Raw genomic sequence first — 19,693 nt, forward strand, 5'->3', positions numbered from 1 at the left:
AGCTGTGTTACTGGCTTATAATATTGTATGGTTAAATGAGTATAACCCACCCTGGGACCTTGTGGCGAAGGGCAGATACAATAAATAAGTAAAAAAGCTCATGAATAAATAAATACTGGCACTTCAGTATACAAGAAAGGCATCAGCGTATAGGGTGGGATTCCCTTAATGAGTCCCATCAAGAAGAAGTCTGCACAAGGACTGTTGCCCTTGCTATGTGGTTTTCCTCTGTCCCTCCCCGCTCCTCCAACCTGTACCCACAAAATTGGCCCAGTGGGCCAGGACAACCCTCACAACAGCACACAGGGGGAAGTGTGGGGGAATCATTTTGTCTGGTAACCTGAAAAGCTTTTGTTGACAAAACACTCAACATAGCACAATGTTGGGAATGGCTAACTTTTGTGGCCGTTCACTCCATTCTTCCCTAATAATAATAATTTATAATAATAATTTATTATTTGTACCCCGTCCCATCTGGCTGGGTTTCCCACTAATTCACTAGTGGTGAGAATCTCTAGGTGGAGGATAATAACAACAACTCCAAATGGCTGGCACAACACAAACTCATTCATATGTTGTCAGGCTCTATTAATACTGTCATTTTGCAAGTTGTGCATTTGGTATGAACTTACTGAGAGGGGGGCTGCAGAGTGAAAGATCCTCTTCAGAAGCAGGTGGGTGGTGGTTGTACAATAAAGTAGCTGTACAATAAAGTTTATAAGACAAACACAATATGTATATAGTAGCTTAAGACTGGATGGGAGAGCCTAGGGTAACCAGGGGTGAAGCTTGTGCAGCGTCAGATAACATAATAGGCATTTGCCAGCTATGTAGCAACTTAAAATATTTTTATTTAGGCAAGCCTATGTAGATCTTGATGTGTTTTAAGTTCTTTTATTGGCAATTGTTGGTGTGTTTTTCAACTGAGTTTTTAAATGAGAACTTTAATACCTCTTGTAACCTGCCTTAGAGGTTTTACAACAGTCAAGTGACATATAACTTCCCTTAAATATACTGTCCTTACCAGAGGCTTTAATGCAGGCATAGGCAAATTCGGCCCTCCAGATGTTTTTTGGGACTACAATTCCCATCATCCCTGACCACTGGTCCTATTAGCTAGGGATGATGGGAGTTGTAGTCCCAAAAATATCTGGAGGGCCAAGTTTGCCTATGTCTGCTTTAATGAAAGAAATCCCCAGCAGATCTTCAAGCAGAGACTGGCTGTTGATCTGTTGAGGATGTTCTAGGTCTTGATTTCCTGCATAGAGCAGGGGAGTTGGAGTAGATCAGGCACCCCCAACCTGTGGCCCTCCAGATGTTTTGGCCCAACTCCCATGATCCCTAGCTAACATGACCAGTGGTCAGGAATGATGGGAATTGTAGTCCAAAACATCTGGAGGGCCAAAGGTTGGGGGTGCCTGGACTAGATCAGTGTTTCCCAACCTTGGGCCTCCAGCTGTTTTTGGACTACAATTCCCATCATCCCTTGCCACTGGTCTTGCTAGTCAGGGATGATGGGAGTTGTAGTTCAAAAACAGCTAGAGGCCCAAGGTTGGGAAACACTGGACTAGATGATTGACTCTCCAACTCTGATTCCATGAACAAAACTAGACCTTTGACTCATAAAGTGTGAACTGTCACCCCAAATTTAAGTGGCATAAGAGCACTGGACCATCCTTTGATTTATGCCTTCTGTTTATTCAGCAACAAGTCTTGCTGAGTTGGGGCCACAACTCTTAATATCTAATTGCCAGCAGAATTACAAAAGCACACTGTTGATTCCTTATCGTTTTGCATAGTAATTTCATTCACTGTTTTTATGCAAATGAAATTGCGATAATTCCCCACCACCACCACCATACTGCTGCATGCCACACCAATCTCCAAGCAGATCCTTACCCTGGGTTCAGTTTCCTGAGATTGTGGTGTCTTTAGGATATGTGGTTTATTTACATTTAAATACAACCTGAGCCTATGATGGAGGGGCTCATAGCATTAACACTCCAATGAGGTCTTGCTTCTCCCATAGCCACAACCTTGGATTCAAACAGAAATCAAGCATCTCTCTCCTTCTCTGACTTCTGCCTGCCGCTTGCTTCTAGGTTTCACACACAACTCTGGCCTTTGTCCTTCTAAACAACAGCCAGTTGAGGGAAGCAGTCCCACCCATTTGCTCTCTGGCACAGAGCCACTTCCTTTGTTACCTTAATGACCGACATTTAAGCCGTTAGCCCACCAAGAAGCTGCCTTTGCTATTCCAGCAATTAAATCCTTGCTGGATCCAGGAATTAGAGGGGATTCAGGCATACAGCCCCGCCTCCAACTCAAAACAATACCGTGATTACAATGTTGTAGGCAGTCTTACCCCCCCCTTAAAAAAATGTTTAGAGGTACTCTCATTTTCCTATGCATATTGAAATACTGCCCCTCAATGAGGCCAAACTTAGATTCACAACATGTTTAGGGGTATGTGTCCCCCTAGGAAAAAAAAGGACTGGTTGTGGGGCCATTTGGCAATTCTCATCTTAAACTAACAGGACCCCCATAATTATTATTAGTATTTATTACATTTCTATTGAGCCATTCGCCTGAAGATCACAGGGCGGTTTACAATATAAAGATACTGAAATACATACCATAATAACAAAGTGCCAGAATTGTGGAGAGCGTGAAAGGAATGAAACGGAATTTGAACTGGGAGCGGGGGAGTGAATCCTTTTCATTCTTTTGACTTTTTCCTCCATTTCCAGGTCAGTTCAGAAGAAAAGTTCCAGAGTTGAAAACGCCAATTGAATGTGTTTAGAGTACTTGTAAATGGCTGCAAGGGGAGCACTGCTCTTTAAAATATAATGCCGGCTATCTCACAGCAGGTTTGCTGGAAAAGGGATTTGCGGTTTTGCTTTAGGCTGTTGTCTTCCAGGCAGGCTTTTTGGGTTTGCAGCTGTAGCATGGCATTTAGTGTCGCTCTTGAGTTTAATTGATGATAAGTGGCATTATATGCTCCGCAAAACCCTGAAAAGATTGTACTTTCCTCTACGCTTTAACTCAGGCGCACATAATTTTTGCCATAAGAACAGAGAAGCTATTTATATGGCTAGAGATATAGATGTGAGAAAAGTAGCTTGGTAGCTTTTCTGAAGCGTGTACAATTGATTTCTGTTTATTTCCTTGCACGAAATTGTGGATGTTGCAGTGCGTTGAAAACGTACAGCCTCTGGCCATTGGGGTTAAAATAATGATCTTAATTACTTACAAGTGGGGTCTCCTTCCCGCACCACCAGTAAAGATATTCACAAACTCCCACTTTGCAACTTTGCAGCAATGCAAGTTTTACTCTTAAGCTGTACTCATTGATGAGCACACTTGCCTTGAGGATGAACACATTCATTTTATTTGGTCAAAATCCGGTGCAAGCATGCAGGGGGTGCAGAGGGGAGATAAAGATGAATTAAGAGCAACTCCCCAAATGTTATGCGATTACACATTAACCCAGTGGCTTTCATACTTTCCAGCTAGCTTCAGAAACACTTTTTGCATCAATATGTCTACTAGGAAACTTAAAACGATCTGCCACGGAACCTTTGTGTGTTATAGAGCATATTGTAATAAGTTCTAGGGTGTACACTCACTTTGCATGGGCCATTGACCAAGCATATGGGACCACTGTATTAAGTGTACCCACCCAATCCCCCCACCCCATGACTCTGCATTGCAGGAGGGCATTCGTCATGGCAGACAATGTATTTTCCAAATAAGCTTTTCCACCGTTACAGTTCTTTTCATTGAAAAATCCTTGATATGTTTCCAAGGAACCTCAGGACTCCAGAACAGTTTGAAAACCATTATGCTAGCCCAATAAGCTTCAACTCCACAGAAGGAACTGGTGAATATAGAATTAAGTGACGGGCTCAGAGCCATCCCTGGGAGAGTGGTATAAATTGGTTTCCACAGCCTCCCCCCTCCCAATTTTTCAAATGGGGAGTGCATTAATGTGGTGCCGGTTGCCACAAATAGCAGCCCTACTGCCTGGGAGGTAATCCCAAACACCCAACCAACATCTGCGCAGGACCCACATATTCACCTGGAAGTCCTTTTGCAACTCTTGAAAAAGCAGACATGGGAGGAGGGGCAGGGATCCTCTACAAAGTGCATTGAAAAGGTAACTTGCAGCACTGCAGAAGGAATAGAATGGACTGACACTGTAAGAACCTGTGGTCGACTACAGCTCCAACCATCCTCATTGACCACGCTGGCTGGAGCTGATGAGTGCTGGTGTCTAAGAACCAAGAGGGCTGCACCATCCCAGCTATACAATTTACAAATCCGATTAGCTCTTCAGAAATCAAAATTAGAATGCATCCTGCAAAACAGAAACGTTATGAATAATGGATGGAACTTAATTTACTCAAACTTGCATTGGTTAACCCATCTTGTTCATGGATGTAAGAAGTTGGATTAAAGATGTGAGGGATCACTCTATGTGATGCATAATGTGCATTCACTGTGAAGTTGACACCTCAGAATTTGCCTAAGGGGTGACGTGGAAACAGGTGGAAGAGCAACATTGTGCCAGAACACAACTGAAAAACTCATTGGCACATATGAATATGGTTCATATGGCGGGGTAGGGAGGGTACACAGTGTGATTCACCCTGGAGCCCACAACCCCATAGCCACAGCCCTCTGTGGGGTAAGAGGGACACTTCAACAGTTTTATCATCTTCCTTCTGAGCTGCGTTGGAGAAAGGGAGGGCTGTCAGGGTGGTAGAATTCTGGAAACTTGCATTAAATAATTAAAGCTGGAGACTCAAGAGGGCATGATCAGTGTGGCATGTTGAGAGTGGACATTGTGGCAGATGTAGCTTGATTTTACAGGCATTTTTTTTCCTGGCCTCTTTTAAATATGTGAGGATGAAGCACACTATTATTATTATTACTATTATTATTTGGTTTTGTTTTAGTACAAGAAATGCTTTGAAGGTTGTTACAAATGCCGTAGCTGTCACAGAAAATGGGCATTGTTGTTTAGTATTAAAATCATGTATTCTAGATGTGGGCATTTGTTAGTCAGTTTGCTGTAAAATGACATACTGCTGAATCTTTAAAGGGCTTCAGTTTGGAAAAGCAAAATATGATTGGGCAAATTGCTAAAATATTTAAAGTGCAGCCTGTTAAAGCTTTTACTTCGAAGAGCGTCACGTCAAAAGTTGTATGCGGTAAAAGCAAGCAATTGGCTTCCCATCCTCATGCTAGTCAGTTAGCATGGGGGTTCTGTAGCTATCCCTTCCGCTCCACTGCAGATGCTAATAGAGACTCTTGTGATGTTTATTTGGAGGAAGGAATGAGGACTGGGGTGGGACGTTCGTGGGCCATAAGGTGAGGGAAAGACTTGTATTTCATAAAAGGTTATCGTGAGACTCTTTCTTCCCCTCTCAATTCCCCAAATTTAAATATAACCTCATCTTTCTGTTATTGTCTTAAAAGCAGGTGTGTCAAACCGTATTACAGGCACTGCTCCTAGTTATGGCTTCCTTTGATATTAACCTTGACATTTTTCTTCTTCCTCAGACACGACCCCTTATTAATACCTGGCAATGAACAAGTTGACAACATGGATTGCAACGTGAAAAAATACGACTCCACGGGAATGTTTCATTGGTGTCCAGCCAAGGAGATTGACAAGGTTATTTTGGTGGGTATCTGCAAGGAAGGAGCACTTCCCAAGTCGTATCATACTATCAGACTGCACTCTGTTTTGTTTATTTCCTTGCATATAACCAATCCAGTGAGTAATGAACTCCAGGATGAAGGATTTATGGACTGTAGGCTGTGTGTGCCTTAGCCAACCCATTTTCCTGACTGTTGGTAGGTCCACAGATTTTTGGTGGGCTTAGACCCCTGAGGTTTCCTGTTCCTTGTGGATATTCAACAGCCATTAGTCCCACTTTGCTGCCAGGTTCTGCTTTTCAGACTGCCTGGTGTCATAATTTACCACAGGGTTAGATTGTGCTTATCTTCAGTCCTCTACCTTCATTGCTGGGAGCAAAGAGAGGGAGGGAATTGTAAGTGGAGGTAGGAAATCAAATGACCACATCTTTAGTTGTCCACATGATAATTTGAGACCATTCAATTATAGGTTTCTTAATTAAATACAAATAAGTCATTTGTTCTACGGAAAACCCATAAGGTCAAGAGATCCTTTAATGCCCATGTTTTGCCACAGACGCTTTATAACTATGCCACTAACATGATTGAGCAACGTTGGCAATATTAAAGCCCAATTCAGAATCAACATTTTAAATGTGATTTATGAGTTAGCTGATTCATCTACAGCTAATCTGATCAATGCTGCAGCCTTGATTACCATAATGCGAATGATTATGTTACACTCAGAAATATCTGTGGGGGCCTTTGAGCTATCCTTCTGCTAAATGCTAGTTGATTGTGAAAGGAAGTTTCCATAGATACAGTACTGAAATTCTCTTTTCAGTCCAGTCTAAGAGCAAAGTTCAAGAACTTTCATTAGATTAAAATAAACAGGCAAAGCCTAGATGTAACAGCTGGCCTCTCAGAATCAGGTGAGAATGCAAAAGAAAATATTTCTGCCTTGCATCTCACAACAGCCAGCGTGTTTATTCAATTTTGGTAAGCTGTGTCCACAGTTTCTCACACTTGCAGGGCCATTTTAGACATTATAAGAAACATGAGGTTGCTGATGAAAGCAGCATTTCCATGTTGAGTGCTACTCCTCTTTATGTTGTGATGTTGTGACATTATCTGCTTGTCTGTCCCTTGGGTGACTTGGAACAAGCAATTCTATACAGGTTACAGAGGCAGAAAATTCCAACACAAGAGTGCCATTTTTGGAAAGATCCCTGTGTCTTCCGTAACATCAACTTCTGTTCTCAGCCCAACAAGCTGAAGTGTAAAGCTGCTGCTCTTGCTATCCGAGTCCTTAATTTGGGCTCTCTCCATCTTCCTTTTATTCCTTGTGGTGCCAGCCATCAAACTGACTCAACTAATTAAATATAATCAAAAGGCCTCTTCTAGTTTGTTAGGTTCAGCGAAAGTTTGTGCCGTTTATGTTCGTGTGCTTGAATCAAAGAGTAGCAGCTCCACATCTCATAGACAAAACTGATGATATGTGAAATGAACTCCCTGGTGTGTCTTCACTTTGTTGCAGTTGATGCAGCTTTTTCCAGCGTCTGCTTCCTCAAGATTTCCCTGTACCACTAAATGGTGCAACCAATAATGGTGACAGCTCTGGTTTAGTCTAACGATTGGGAGACAAAACCTTGTTCCTCGGGCTCCTCAGGGAGTTTGTATAATAACCATGACATTGTCTAGAACTGCAATATTGGCATTTAAGCAATCGATAAAGCAGTCAATTCCACTGAGTAAATTGTTACGAATTTGATTCAAAACTGTTTAAATTGATATGCATTCCACAGTGTTCATTAGACCACCAGAGACAACTTTTCCTTGCGTTCTTAAATAACTGAGGGCGACAGATGTCAGCTAGAATATTTTAAATATATTTCAAACAGATATGACGCTAATGACCTTAATGTTCCACTTCAGAAAGTTTGCATGTAAAAAAAATATATGACATTGGGGGTGGCCTCCTGATCAGGATGTGACTTAACATTTATTCATTCTATTTGCACATGGAAAAGGGGTGTGTGAGTGTGAGAGAGAGCCCTTTCATAGCAACGCGACAAATAACAAGTTCAGCTTACTATAGTCAACATCTGCAGTACTAAGAACTTTCATGGACAATATATTGACACAGGAGACAATGTTAAAACAATGTGTGGTCATACTACACATGATGATGACTCTCTCATTCCGCTTTCAACCCTCTAAAGAAAAGGAAAAAAATGTGTGCCTCAATCCCTAGTTATTTCATTTTAATTCTATAGTCTGATTATGTCTATCTTTTTGGCAAGGGGTTCACATTAGAAGAGAGTGCTGCTGTACCCGATTGGCTTGTACAGAGTCAAATGAATTGGTCCTTGGGGTTGGGGCTATGATCCCAATGGGAGATCCATGTCTGCCAGAGAATGGCTACAAGGAATAACCGCATGTGCAGCCAGGATTACATTTTTGTTGTTGTTGTTGCTGCAACAATTCCATCTAAGACACAGGTTGTGTGCAACCCAGTTGCACACAATGGATGTGCATATACAATTCTATCTTGTGCATCACTTATATTTCCCAGGTCTTATTTTATATAATAAAATTTAATTATATGCCGCTTAATTTCTCCCCCCCCCAAAAAAAAATATCCCTCTAAGCGGTCTACATAAAAAAGTATAAAAATAGTATAAAATATTGATAAGGAAATGCCAATAAAGCAAGCAGTCATTAAAAACAAGTAGACATAACAAAATTATAAAGATACAAATGAAATGAACCGTTTTAAAAGGAAATATACATAATAAATTTGCATTTCCGAGTAGGTTTGCTGAAGCAAAAAGGTTTTTAAGCAGGCTTCGGAAAAATATAACAAAGGCAGCTGCTTAATAGTAACAGGAAGTGGTGGGGAGTAGGTGGTATCACACTAGAAGTCTGATTCCTCACAAATGCAAAACAGACATTCCAAATCCCATATCCACAAATCTAAGTGATTGAATGGGCCTGCGTGGGGTAAGCCAAGCCTTTGAGTTAACTGATCCCAAGCTGTTGAGGACTTTATATGCAGGCAACTCCCCATTTATGCAGGGGTTGTGTTCCGAGACACCATGTGCACGTAAGCCTGCCCCACCCACTTCCGGTTCCGAAATGGGGCTCCCCCTGGGTTTCAGGAATGGTTCTCTCCAAGATGCCAGGGACTTTCTGCATGCATAAAGGTAAAGGACCCCTGACAGTTAAGTCCAGTCATGAACAACTCTGGGGTTGCGGCGCTTATCTTGTTTTACTGGCTGAGGAAGCTGACGTTTGTCCGCAGAAAGTTTTTCTGGGTCATGTGGCCAGCATGACTAAGCCGCTTCTGGCGAAACCAGAGCAGCGCACGGAAACGCCGTTTACCTTCCTGCCGGAGCGGTACCTATTTATCTACTTGCACTTTGACATGCTTTCAGACTTCTAGGTTGGCAGGAGCAGGGAACGAGCAACGGGAGCTCACCCTGTCCCGGGGATTCGAACCGCCGACCTTCCGATTGGCAAGCCCAAGGCTCAGTGATTTACACCACAGCGCCACCCGCTGTATCACTAAGCTTCTAAAGGATGAGATGAAGGTGGCAAGTGCCCCATAATCATCATTACAGCTGTAGCAGTGTTAAGTCAGGGCTTCACTGAAAATGTTTTTAGGATAGATTTGAAGGGGAGAAGTGAGTGAGAGAGAGAATGCCACATAGCCCCTCCAAGTGATGGAGGAACAGAGTTACTTAATATTCAAACAGTCATATATAGCTTTGGGACAGGATTTATCTATCCTAGCTAGGCAGGAGCCACCATTACCGAGTTTTGGGACTGCCCTGTAATTGAAATCATTATCTGTACAATTTTGCGGCTGCTGATTGAGATTGAAATCATCTATTTAGTTTTGCTCTGTGTGTCTGCCAACAATGCAAATATGCGAACTGCAGTAAATAATACATAGAAATGCGGGTGCTCATGCACACACATTCCCTGGCTGGTTGCTCATTAAACTGACTAAGGCAGAAGACATGGGCTAAGGCTACTGTTTGCTGTTCTTTGCTGCCTATGCCACTCTTGCAAGGAGCAGGATAACGGTGATCAATGTGGTGTGTTAGTACAGCAGCAATGGTCCATCAATTCCCATTGAATATCAGATTGCTAGCAATAAATCATGCATTAAACCCTAAGTAATCCCACTCAATTCGTAAGATTTATATTAGGGCTGATTTAGACATTTCCTTTTCTGTTGAGGGATCACACTCCTGTGAATGATTCTTATGTCTGGATATGCTTGAGAATATACTGCACGCTTGGAGTTTGTTCATCCAACGGTAGACCCTGAAATATGTGTTTTGTAGAGAATCAACTATTGCTTGTCACACATGTCAAAGTACCCCACCTTCATCTTGGTATTCTGATAGCCCTATTCATGTAAGCCCCCTTGCATTCAATGAGGCTTACCACCAGCAAAATAAGTATAGGAGGCCTAAATATTAAATTCGGAAAGCACGTCTCAGCCCCCAAGGCCAGACTTTACACACACACAAACTTGTTTGTTTGTTTGTTTGTTTACCCCTCCTCCTAATTGTTTTTCTTTATTGTCCTCCTTACTGACTTTGTTTTGCTTTTCCAGACTCGAAGCGAAGCAGCCATGACAGTGTTAAGTGGCCATGTGGTGGTTTGCATATTTGGTGATATGACATCAGCGCTGATTGGACTAAGGAATTTTGTGATGCCATTAAGAGCCAGCAATTTCCACTACCATGAGCTTAAGCACATTGTGTTTGTGGGCTCCCTTGAATACTTGAAGAGGGAATGGGAAACAATGCATAACTTCCCCAAACTCTCAATCTTGCCTGTAAGTCCAAAGCCCACCTCTTTCTTTCTTTTTCTTTCTTTCTTTCTTTCTTTCTTTCTTTCTTTCTTTCTTTCTTTCTTTCTTTCTTTCTTTCTTTCTTTCTTTCGCACCAACTGAAGAGAACCACACTGGCTTTGATCTTGGGCTTCCTCTTCTTTTAAAACTCCTATTCGGTTATAGGCCTCAGGACTTGGCCTTTTCCCTGTTTGTTGTATCTGTGAAAACTAAGCCCTGGGAGACCTTATTAGAAGAAATTTGCCGACGTGCTCAGTCCCTCGTCAAGGATGAATTTCAGCTGCTATCAAATATGTTAGCTATGTTATCTATTGAACACTTGCTTGAGTGCCCTGCATGCAGCCAATTTTGATGTTATGATTTTTTTTTCTGACAGCATGACAGTCATTACTTATGGCATTATTTATGCCTATGAAACCTTTGGAAACATTTTTGTATTATTTGTCTATCTACCTAATCTATCTGCATCCATAAAGACCTTTGAAAGGCTGGCCTGCTGGCTCTGCTTTATTTAACAGCCTGACAGTGGCATTTCATCTTTTTAAGGAGGCATACAGTCAGAAGATATGAATTTCTTTCTAACACAATGAGCCCTGAACTGAAAGGGCCCCAATTCTTCACTACTTGGTGTTGCCATTTATGCCTGACTGCTAACGATAGTGCAAATTTCTATTAGGTTGCTGTTTACACCCAGCAAACAAGGTGCAAAGCAGTAAGAGAATTGCATGATTTCCACATCAAATGCTTTGCATTAATATTGTCTGTTTTCTTTTATTTCTTCTTTTGTGCCTAAAAGTAACAAGGCTTTAAATCCAGCTTGTCTATCCAAGTTGCTTGTTACTTTTCAAAGCTGCAGCTATCACGAGTGACCTCGCTGTCCCAAAACACAAGGCAACTAATAATTACTAATGTATCGCTCTATCATGCCTCGTTTCTCCAAAATGCTGGGCATGTCTAAATGCACATTCCTGTGCTGCATCCAGGGCAAATCATGTCACATTTTCAGATCTGTGTTGGCCATCGACCCTCATCCATGCAACATTTGCACACCACTGTGGCTAAGAAGGAAATCATGCTAGACTGTAAACACTATACACTGGCATACATTATAGCCTGCCGAGTGGAAGCCCCCTCAGAAACACTGACATTTGATCATGCATCAAGTGGCTGGCATTTGGCCCCTTGCTGTGGTTCATATGCATGCATATGTCATTGCATCAGGAAAGGCCCGTCAAAAAATGGATGTCTGCCACTTGGAACAATAAATGCATTTCAGTGGCTGTCTCACAGGAGCCACAATGGTTTTGAGCATCCCTTATTCCCAAGTAAACATCAGTCCGAAACTTATACACATCCATAAGACAATTACATTACAAAATGTTGCTACATTCCTATGGGTAATTTTGCTCCCAGAAGAATAGGCACTGAGACAATTCCGTTTTCTTTTTAAATGGTTCAATCAGACCATTTTAAATGACAGTTTGTTTGAAGTACGTGGGGCGGGGGATGACTAGAATTACACTTTGCTGGGTATTGCTTCACCTAGTGTGTGTTTTCCTTGCATTTGTGTGTGCAGAGCATTCTCCCCCCCCAGGTTTAGCATGGCCCAATATTCCAGATACTGGAACACACCCCTTGCTATGCTTGGAAGGCAAGAACTTGCCACACAAGGCTGACTGAAATCAAGGCAATTCTGAGCTGCAGACAAGATGCAGAGCTCTGGCAACGTTCCTGCTTCTTGTTTGTTAGTAATAGCTTGACTGAGTATTGAGACTTAACGCTAAAATGCTGCCATCAGCACCAACTACCCTTTAGATTAGCACATTCCTTCTATTCCCTGGCACATAGTTAGACCAGCTTAATGTCAGAGCATAAAAAAGATACTTGTTAAATAATTTCCCAAAGCTCCTTCTCAGTATTTAATTTGTTTTTTCCCATTTCTTCCTCCAACTCCCTCCCCTTTTCCTCTCTCTCTCTCTCTCTGCCGAAGGGTACACCATTAAGTCGAGCTGATTTAAGGGCTGTCAACATCAACCTCTGCGACATGTGCGTAATCCTGTCAGCCAATCAGAATAATATTGATGATACTTCGCTGCAGGACAAGGAATGCATCTTGGCGTCACTCAACATCAAGTCTATGCAGTTTGATGACAGCATTGGGGTCTTGCAGGCTAATTCCCAAGGTAAGAACTGCCCTATAATACTTCTCTATAGTGCCTACAGGGGACAGGACCTGGCAGGAAGAATATCCCTCACTCAGTAATTCAAAGGGACCTTACATCAGCTTGCTTGACAGTTAAACCTGCTGATTGGTATGATGGGTTTTTAAGGGACGGTCGCAACACCACACTGTTTGCACACATACACAAAGGCAAGTTTTGGCAATCCTAGCAAGGGAGCGAAAATTGACTGAGTGGTAGAATTTTATTTCATTTCACTCTCAGATGGGTGATTGCTAAATCTGTAGCATTCTGCAGCCTCCAAGTTTATAGCAATGAAGTCACATTGCTACACATCACATAGCCAGAGGTGGCTTGTCCTCACGCTGGATGCAAAATGGGATAATTGCAAATGTTCTCTGACAAGGGTGTTTGCTTTGTCCGCAAGATAGCAGCCAAGTGCCACACGGCACAATAATAACACCTTTTAAATAATGATAATACTTTTTAAAGGCAGGGGGGAAAGAGAGAGAAAAGGGGGAAAGAATGGAAAGTTTGGCTTCATAGAATGCACATGAAGATTCTCACAATTTATCTACAATTCTACATGATTTCTACATGAAGGCAGTCCTTTGTTTTTGACCCCCACACTATTCACCAATGCTTTCCCAAGGTTGGATAAAAACACTTATGAAAGCAAAACTAACACCCTATAAAATTATAATGCACAAATAAGACTGGGCATTTCCTGTGCGCTACCTATCAGATCTCATTATTGCAACACAGAAAAAAGCAAACCAATAAGAATTATGCAAAACAAGTAAAAATCTCTGTATTTTGTGCATTTCTTTTATATGTGTTTTTGTTATTACCAACTCTGCCTCGAAGTTACCTCTGCTTTCCATCCTATGAAATTTTATATATATATATATATATATATGCAGGTTTTGGTGTCCTCGGGTGTCTTCCCGTGTAAAAGTTGGGGTGTCTAGGCGACGTTTCGACGAGGTCTCACTCGTCATCTTCAGGCTGGTGCCTGCACCAGCCTGAAGATGACGAGTGAGACCTCGTCGAAACGTCGCCTAGACACCCCAACTTTTACACGGGAAGACACCCGAGGACACCAAAACCTGCATTCCTGTACCCGTGAAAATCTACGAAAGCATATATATATATATATATATATATATATAACTATCTCCACTCTCTGCTAACACTCCAGAAGCAAACCCAAATATATAAGGCTCAGACTGATATAATATATCAGAAGTGGATATAATAATTGAAGTTTTGATGAGACACCAACAATAGTAAACGTACACAGTAATTGTTATTGCTTTCAACATCCCACTTTTATATTCAAAACAATGTTGCTTATGGAGAGAATATCTATGCAGCACAGTAGCAAAGGCCAATACTGCTGTGTGCAACCTTATTTATTCTACTTCCTGGTTCCTATATCCTGCAGTCCCACTGAGAGGCTGTTCACAATGTAATTGTATAGAAGGAACCACACCCTGTATGAGGCTTGGGCAGATTAGAACCCTTTCCCTCCACCCAGAGGAATTTGCATTGGTATATGTGCCAAAACCACATAAGGAAAACTTCTTACCCATTCTGCTGTGTTATGAGCAGCCACCAACACATCTATAAAAGGGGCCTAGGAGAAAATATAATTGCAGAGGCATAGAGGGGCATAGTCCGTCCATAACTGCAACATCCTCATAATGTGTGGGGGGAAAATATGTGTTTTGAAAAGACACCAACATCACCATCAAATAATAATAATAATAATAATAATAATAATAATAATAATAATTTATTTATAACCCGGCCACTCTGGGCAGCTTCCAACAAAGTATTAAAATACAGTAGTCTGTTAAACATTAAAAGCTTCCCTAAAGAGGGCTGCAAACCTGGCCTGAACAAAGACATTGGATTCTTATCTCATTATACATGACAAAGCCACTTTTCACCTTCTTACCCCTTGCTTTTTCCTGTAAGACCTATTGCAGTCCTTAAGAGTCGGCAACAGGCTCATCACAGCTATCTGCAAATCACCCATTCCCACCACCCTTCTGAGTAATACCCCTCCCCACCTTCTCACTATATAGAAGGGTCTGGAAACTTCTGTTTCAGTGTATCTGCATGCACACGAAAGCTCATACCAAGAACTAACTTAGTTGGTCTTTAAGGTGCTACTGGAAGGATTTTTTTTGTTTTTTCTAAAAGTCTGATAGTTGTTTTTCTCTTTGACATCTGGTGGGAGGGCGTTCCACAGGGTGGGTGCCACTACCGAGAAGGCCCTGTGCCTGGTTCCCTGTAACTTGGCTTCTCGCAGCGAGGGAACCACCAGCAGCCCCTCAGTGCTGGACCTCAGTGTCCAGGCAGAACGATGGAGGTAGAGACGCTCCTTCAGGTATAGTGGACTGAGGTCGTTTAGGGCTTCAAAGGTCAGCACCAACACTTTGAATTGTGCTCGGAAACGTACTGGGAGCCAATGTAGGTCTTTCAGTCATGACCTCCTACACCTCTTCGTCCTTTAAATCCCACTCTAATAACAGGTTATACATTTTGGATATATTCTTTTTAGAATTTTGTTTCTGTAATTTTGATTCTTCTTTTTCAAATCCTATTATTTTGTCTTGATTGAATATATGGGTGATTCGTTGATATTGCAGCCATGCCCTGTTATCTATACATACCACTTCAACATTAGGAATGCTTGAGGAATTGATTCTTTGTGACCAGCCTGATTTGCACCTCTAGGCTAAAGTGCCGATCAGAACACAATTAACTTTCGGATTTCACATTTTGATGCAGTTCTCCACTTAAACCAATGTACAAAACTACATATCTTACAATAAACAATTAAGAAATATTGACTTTGGGAGAAAACAAATTCAGGACAGTGCGTTGAGTGAAAAGTTATATTTAAATATGAATTTTCATACAGATGCTTTGAATTTATAAACTTCACTGTAATACCTAACTTGATTTATATGTGGAACTGAGAGAGGCCAGAAACAGACTGTTCTGTTGATCTACAGACAATCTGTTCCTAGGTCACGGTTTTTAAGAGGGCCTGGGCAATAGTTCATACTCAAAGTTGGGAACAAGCAGTAAGCCATTTGGCTCTGAGTGGGAATGGTGCTGAGATACTTACTCTTTAAAATTCCAAAGTACCCAGTAAGGAAACGCTTAGCTTCATGGAGGTTTGTGCCACTTACGTGTGCACTACTTCTGATCTCGTTATTGTGCTTTCACAACAGAACAGTAGATTTTCTTGAAGGATCTTAAATACCACGGTTCACATTGTCAAAAGCAATTAGATCAAAGGGGTGGCATAAACTTTGCTGCAAATTGTATTTGGAGTGACAGTTTTCTCTGTGAGATGCAGTTTTAGTGTAGAACCCAGCAAAAAGCCCTTCTGCGCAAGCCCCGGTTGAATATTAATGTCAATGGGGGGGCTTGCTCAGAAGAGCTCCCCCCTCCCCACAGATCCTGTCCTTAATATACAGGAAGTACAGTGGCGGCGGCGGCAATATATATATATATGGTGATCCTATTTCTGCTGATCAGCAAAGAGTGCCTCCACTTTGCAGCTCCTTACTGGCGACTAAGTGCTTTTATTTACAGAGCCGGCTGTCACTTTACTTTTGCTTAAAAGTTTGTGCATTATTTATCCTGGGAAAACATTTCAATTCACATCATTTGGTACAAACCCTGACCCATCGCTAGGCATAGCTTTCTGCTTTGAAATGCAGGGAAGCTGAAATTGCACCAAAAGCAGTGGCAGTGACCATGTAGGGCCGCCACCTCCTTATTCTTTCTGTCCAGGCTTCTATGCTTTTAACAGCAGATTGACACCCATAAATATTTTTAGACAGAACCTAGAAAAGCTTCACCTGCTTGTTTTCTGTAAAGAATAACATTGGTTGCAGTTCTCTGGCCATATGAACCTGAGAGTTTACTCACGTGTACATCTACAAATATAGACAGAGAGATCAAACTCAAATGAGTTGATGAGCCAAGCAGTCCACCTGATAGGTTATATCGCATGCCAAATTTTCACTGACAATACATCAGTATCAGAATGAAGCAGCAGAGCTAGTGGTTAATTTCTGTCCCTTGCTATCGAATCTCAGTGTGCTGTCCTTGTTTTGTTTCCTCAAATCCTATTGCACCCGGCCTTCCCTCTAGCTCTTCACCACTTTTTCTAAGGGACAAACTCAATGTTACATTGGAGATACATCAACAGTCTCCCAAGAGTTTTTCTTTTATGGAACAGCTGCCCTGGGAGGCTGCCGCTTTAAGCAGAATAAAGGGGGGGGGGGTGCAGCGACAGAGTCTCCTAGTCTACAGAAGACAGTTCCTATTTGAAAGGAATCTGCCTGGTCCAAGCCCACATAAAAGATAAAGACCCCTAAGAAGTTGAGAACAGGGACATTGAAGTTTGCCCAGTTAGCTGCTGTACCTGCTCACAGCCCTCCCCACTATTGTATTGGATGTATCCTATTTCAATTACAGTCATCATTTAATAATATGCACCTTTTTATTTGTTTATATATTTATTTATAAATTAGCATATGTAAAGCTGTATACTTTTTTTGTGGGAGGTTTTTGGGGAGAGAGCATGTCTCCTGCCACTTATCTATTCCAAATCACCTGGCCCAGCTGCAGGAGAGAAAGATACGGAAATACAGGATCCCACCCCAGCCTTCTAATGAGCAAGAAGGACATAGGGAGAGATGGATTTTGACTGAGCAAGGAGCTGAATGGTTAATCAACCTCTCCACTCCTGCTTTCGGTCATATCTTCAAAGGCTGCTTTTCAATAAAAACAAAACACCTGTCTGGAGATTGTTCTCTTATCTTGGGTGTCACACGGGCCGAGGACACTCAGACTCATGGGCCAAATGCAATTCCAAGCTGCTCTGCCTGGCCCTGGGGCTTCTCCCCACACCACCCACTCCCCAGTCTGTACCCCTACCAGTATTCTTCTTGAGTGTTTTCGCCTGGCTGGAATGAGTCCTTGAGCTCTGATAATAACTCTTGCTTGCCTGGCTGCAGGATTAAAATAGTTCTGATGCTGTTCTGAATACCATTTCCTTCCTCCTCCCTTGCCTGCATTTTTTTTGCCAATTACATCACAACATGTCATTGTGATGTGAGGTCACCGGATGTGAGGACGCCATAGCAACTTGTAAACAAAGAGTAGTGGGCAAACTAAGCTGAAGATTGTGAAGGCAAAGGAGGAGGGACATGGTGTCCAGAAGTGGCCACTAAGAGAGGGATCAAATGAGTGCCAAATAGCATTCAAATAACACTGGTGTTAAGTGTGAATATTTCGCAGTAATTTGGCTGCACTAAATGTGCTATTTTCAATGAAATATCAAAATCTGAGAATATTTGTTCCAAGTATTTAGAAGATTTTCTCTAGGTTTGAAGCATTAAAGGTAAAGGGTAAAGGGACCCCTGACCATTAGGTCCAGTCGTGACCGACTCTGGGGTTGCGGCGCTCATCTCGCTTTATTGGCCGAGGGAACCGGTGTACAGCTTCCGGGGCGTGTGGCCAGCATGACTAAGCCGCTTCTGGCGAACCAGAGCAGCACATGGAAACACCGTTTACCTTCCCACCAGAGCGGTATCTGTTTATCTACTTGCACTTTGACGTGCTTTCGAACTGCTAGGTTGGCAGGAGCAGGGACCGATCAACGGGAGCTCACCCCGTTATGGGGATTCGAACCGCCGACCTTCTGATCGGCAAATCCTAGGCTCTGTGGTTTAACCCACAGCGCCACCCACGTCCCCAGGTTTGAAGCATTTAATGATTCTAAAAAGCATTGCATAGACTGAACTGGTGAACTGGTATCAGAGTTTTTTGGCTTTGGATATTCTTTAGATGTTTCACTGAGGAACGTCAAAGAAATTGTCTTCTTGCTTTGACTTTACTTAAAATTCCAGTGGAAACAGTTTTCCTGCCCCTGCCTGGTTACTCACCCTCCTCTGCTTGTTTATACTCGCCCCCTTTTTTTGGCTAAATGAAGGCAGAGGTGTGCCTGTATGTGCACCCTGACAAGTTAAACTGCTTTTATATGGATTGCTGGGTACATTATATTCTTGTATGATAGTGAGGGAATCTGTCCCAACCATAATTTGTCAGTTTCACCTCTGTTAAACCAGCCCAAAGTTAGCTGGGTTGCCATCAACTGTTTCAACAGCTGTTTATAATCTTAACAGTTTATTCTGAGGCGGTAAATCATTGTCAAAGCCAAATAGTCATTTCAAAGATGTTTTATAAAGAACAACAGGGTTTCTTCAGGCTTTTCAAATGAGCGTTAAGGAATGAACACCTTTGAAACTGAGAAGATCAACTAAGCAAATTTAAAACATACAGTCCCATCTCCTATTTAAAATCACTTCATTAAGGGGGGCCCCTTTGTAACATGTTTGAGAAGCAGGGTCCCAAAGACTAATAAATAGGTTGTGTGTGTTTTTAAGTGGCTAATTATTTCAAAAGTTAATGAGCAACATTCAATAGAAGAGCTGAGTATCCACAGATTGGACTGTTGAAGCATTTTCTTTGCTGATTTATGAGGGACAGCAGAACATTGGGAACTGCGAGGATTGCTGGTGGCCTTCGACATTTGCTCCAAATAGTTATCTGCTTTAACTATAGATTTTGTAGATAGAAAACATGGCCCAGAATCAGTCAGTTACCAAGATAATAATAATAATAATAATAATAATAATAATAATAATAATAATAATAATGTATTGCCTTTTAAATGTCTCTCAAGATGATTTTCAAACATAATACAAACAGCAAATAATAGTTTTTAAAACTGGAAAAAACTGAAAATAGGTTTTTAAACAATACACAATAAACAATGTAGCTTTCCAACAGGTTCTAGTTTGAGCAATCTTGAGAAAAAGGCAATGTTCCAGTAAAGATAATTGCACTTAAACTGAAAATACACACGCCACACAGTTGCATGTTTGTTTTACGCAGGATT

The 19,693-nt window shown here is 41.8% G+C and overlaps 1 protein-coding gene and 1 long non-coding RNA gene across 22 annotated transcripts in view; one reads left to right on the top strand and one right to left on the bottom strand.

The window, feature by feature from the left end:
* The window catches only part of KCNMA1 (potassium calcium-activated channel subfamily M alpha 1), a 547,562-nt gene that overhangs the window by 477,609 nt on the left and 50,260 nt on the right, over nucleotides 1-19,693 (top strand). For all 15 annotated transcript variants that reach the window (XM_081913468.1, XM_081913470.1, XM_081913472.1 and 12 more), the window contains 3 exons: nucleotides 5,569-5,692; nucleotides 10,277-10,501; nucleotides 12,507-12,699. In XM_081913468.1, coding sequence (XP_081769594.1) covers nucleotides 5,569-5,692; nucleotides 10,277-10,501; nucleotides 12,507-12,699 — 542 coding nt within the window. The remainder of the gene's footprint in view (nucleotides 1-5,568; nucleotides 5,693-10,276; nucleotides 10,502-12,506; nucleotides 12,700-19,693) is intronic.
* The window catches only part of LOC309371193, a 98,976-nt gene that overhangs the window by 14,972 nt on the left and 64,311 nt on the right, over nucleotides 1-19,693 (bottom strand). For 2 of the 7 annotated variants that reach the window (XR_014168871.1, XR_014168873.1), the window contains exon 6: nucleotides 16,584-16,661. This is a non-coding gene — a long non-coding RNA (uncharacterized lncRNA). Of the gene's footprint in view, nucleotides 1-5,754; nucleotides 6,037-10,528; nucleotides 10,733-12,472; nucleotides 12,573-14,287; nucleotides 14,336-16,583; nucleotides 16,662-19,693 lie in introns of those variants that run through there. The other 5 variants (XR_014168875.1, XR_014168876.1, XR_014168872.1 and 2 more) reach the window with 5 other exon arrangements.

Source organism: Podarcis melisellensis (assembly GCF_964234715.1).
Source record: "Podarcis melisellensis genome assembly, chromosome: 5".
NCBI lineage: Eukaryota > Metazoa > Chordata > Lepidosauria > Squamata > Lacertidae > Podarcis > Podarcis melisellensis.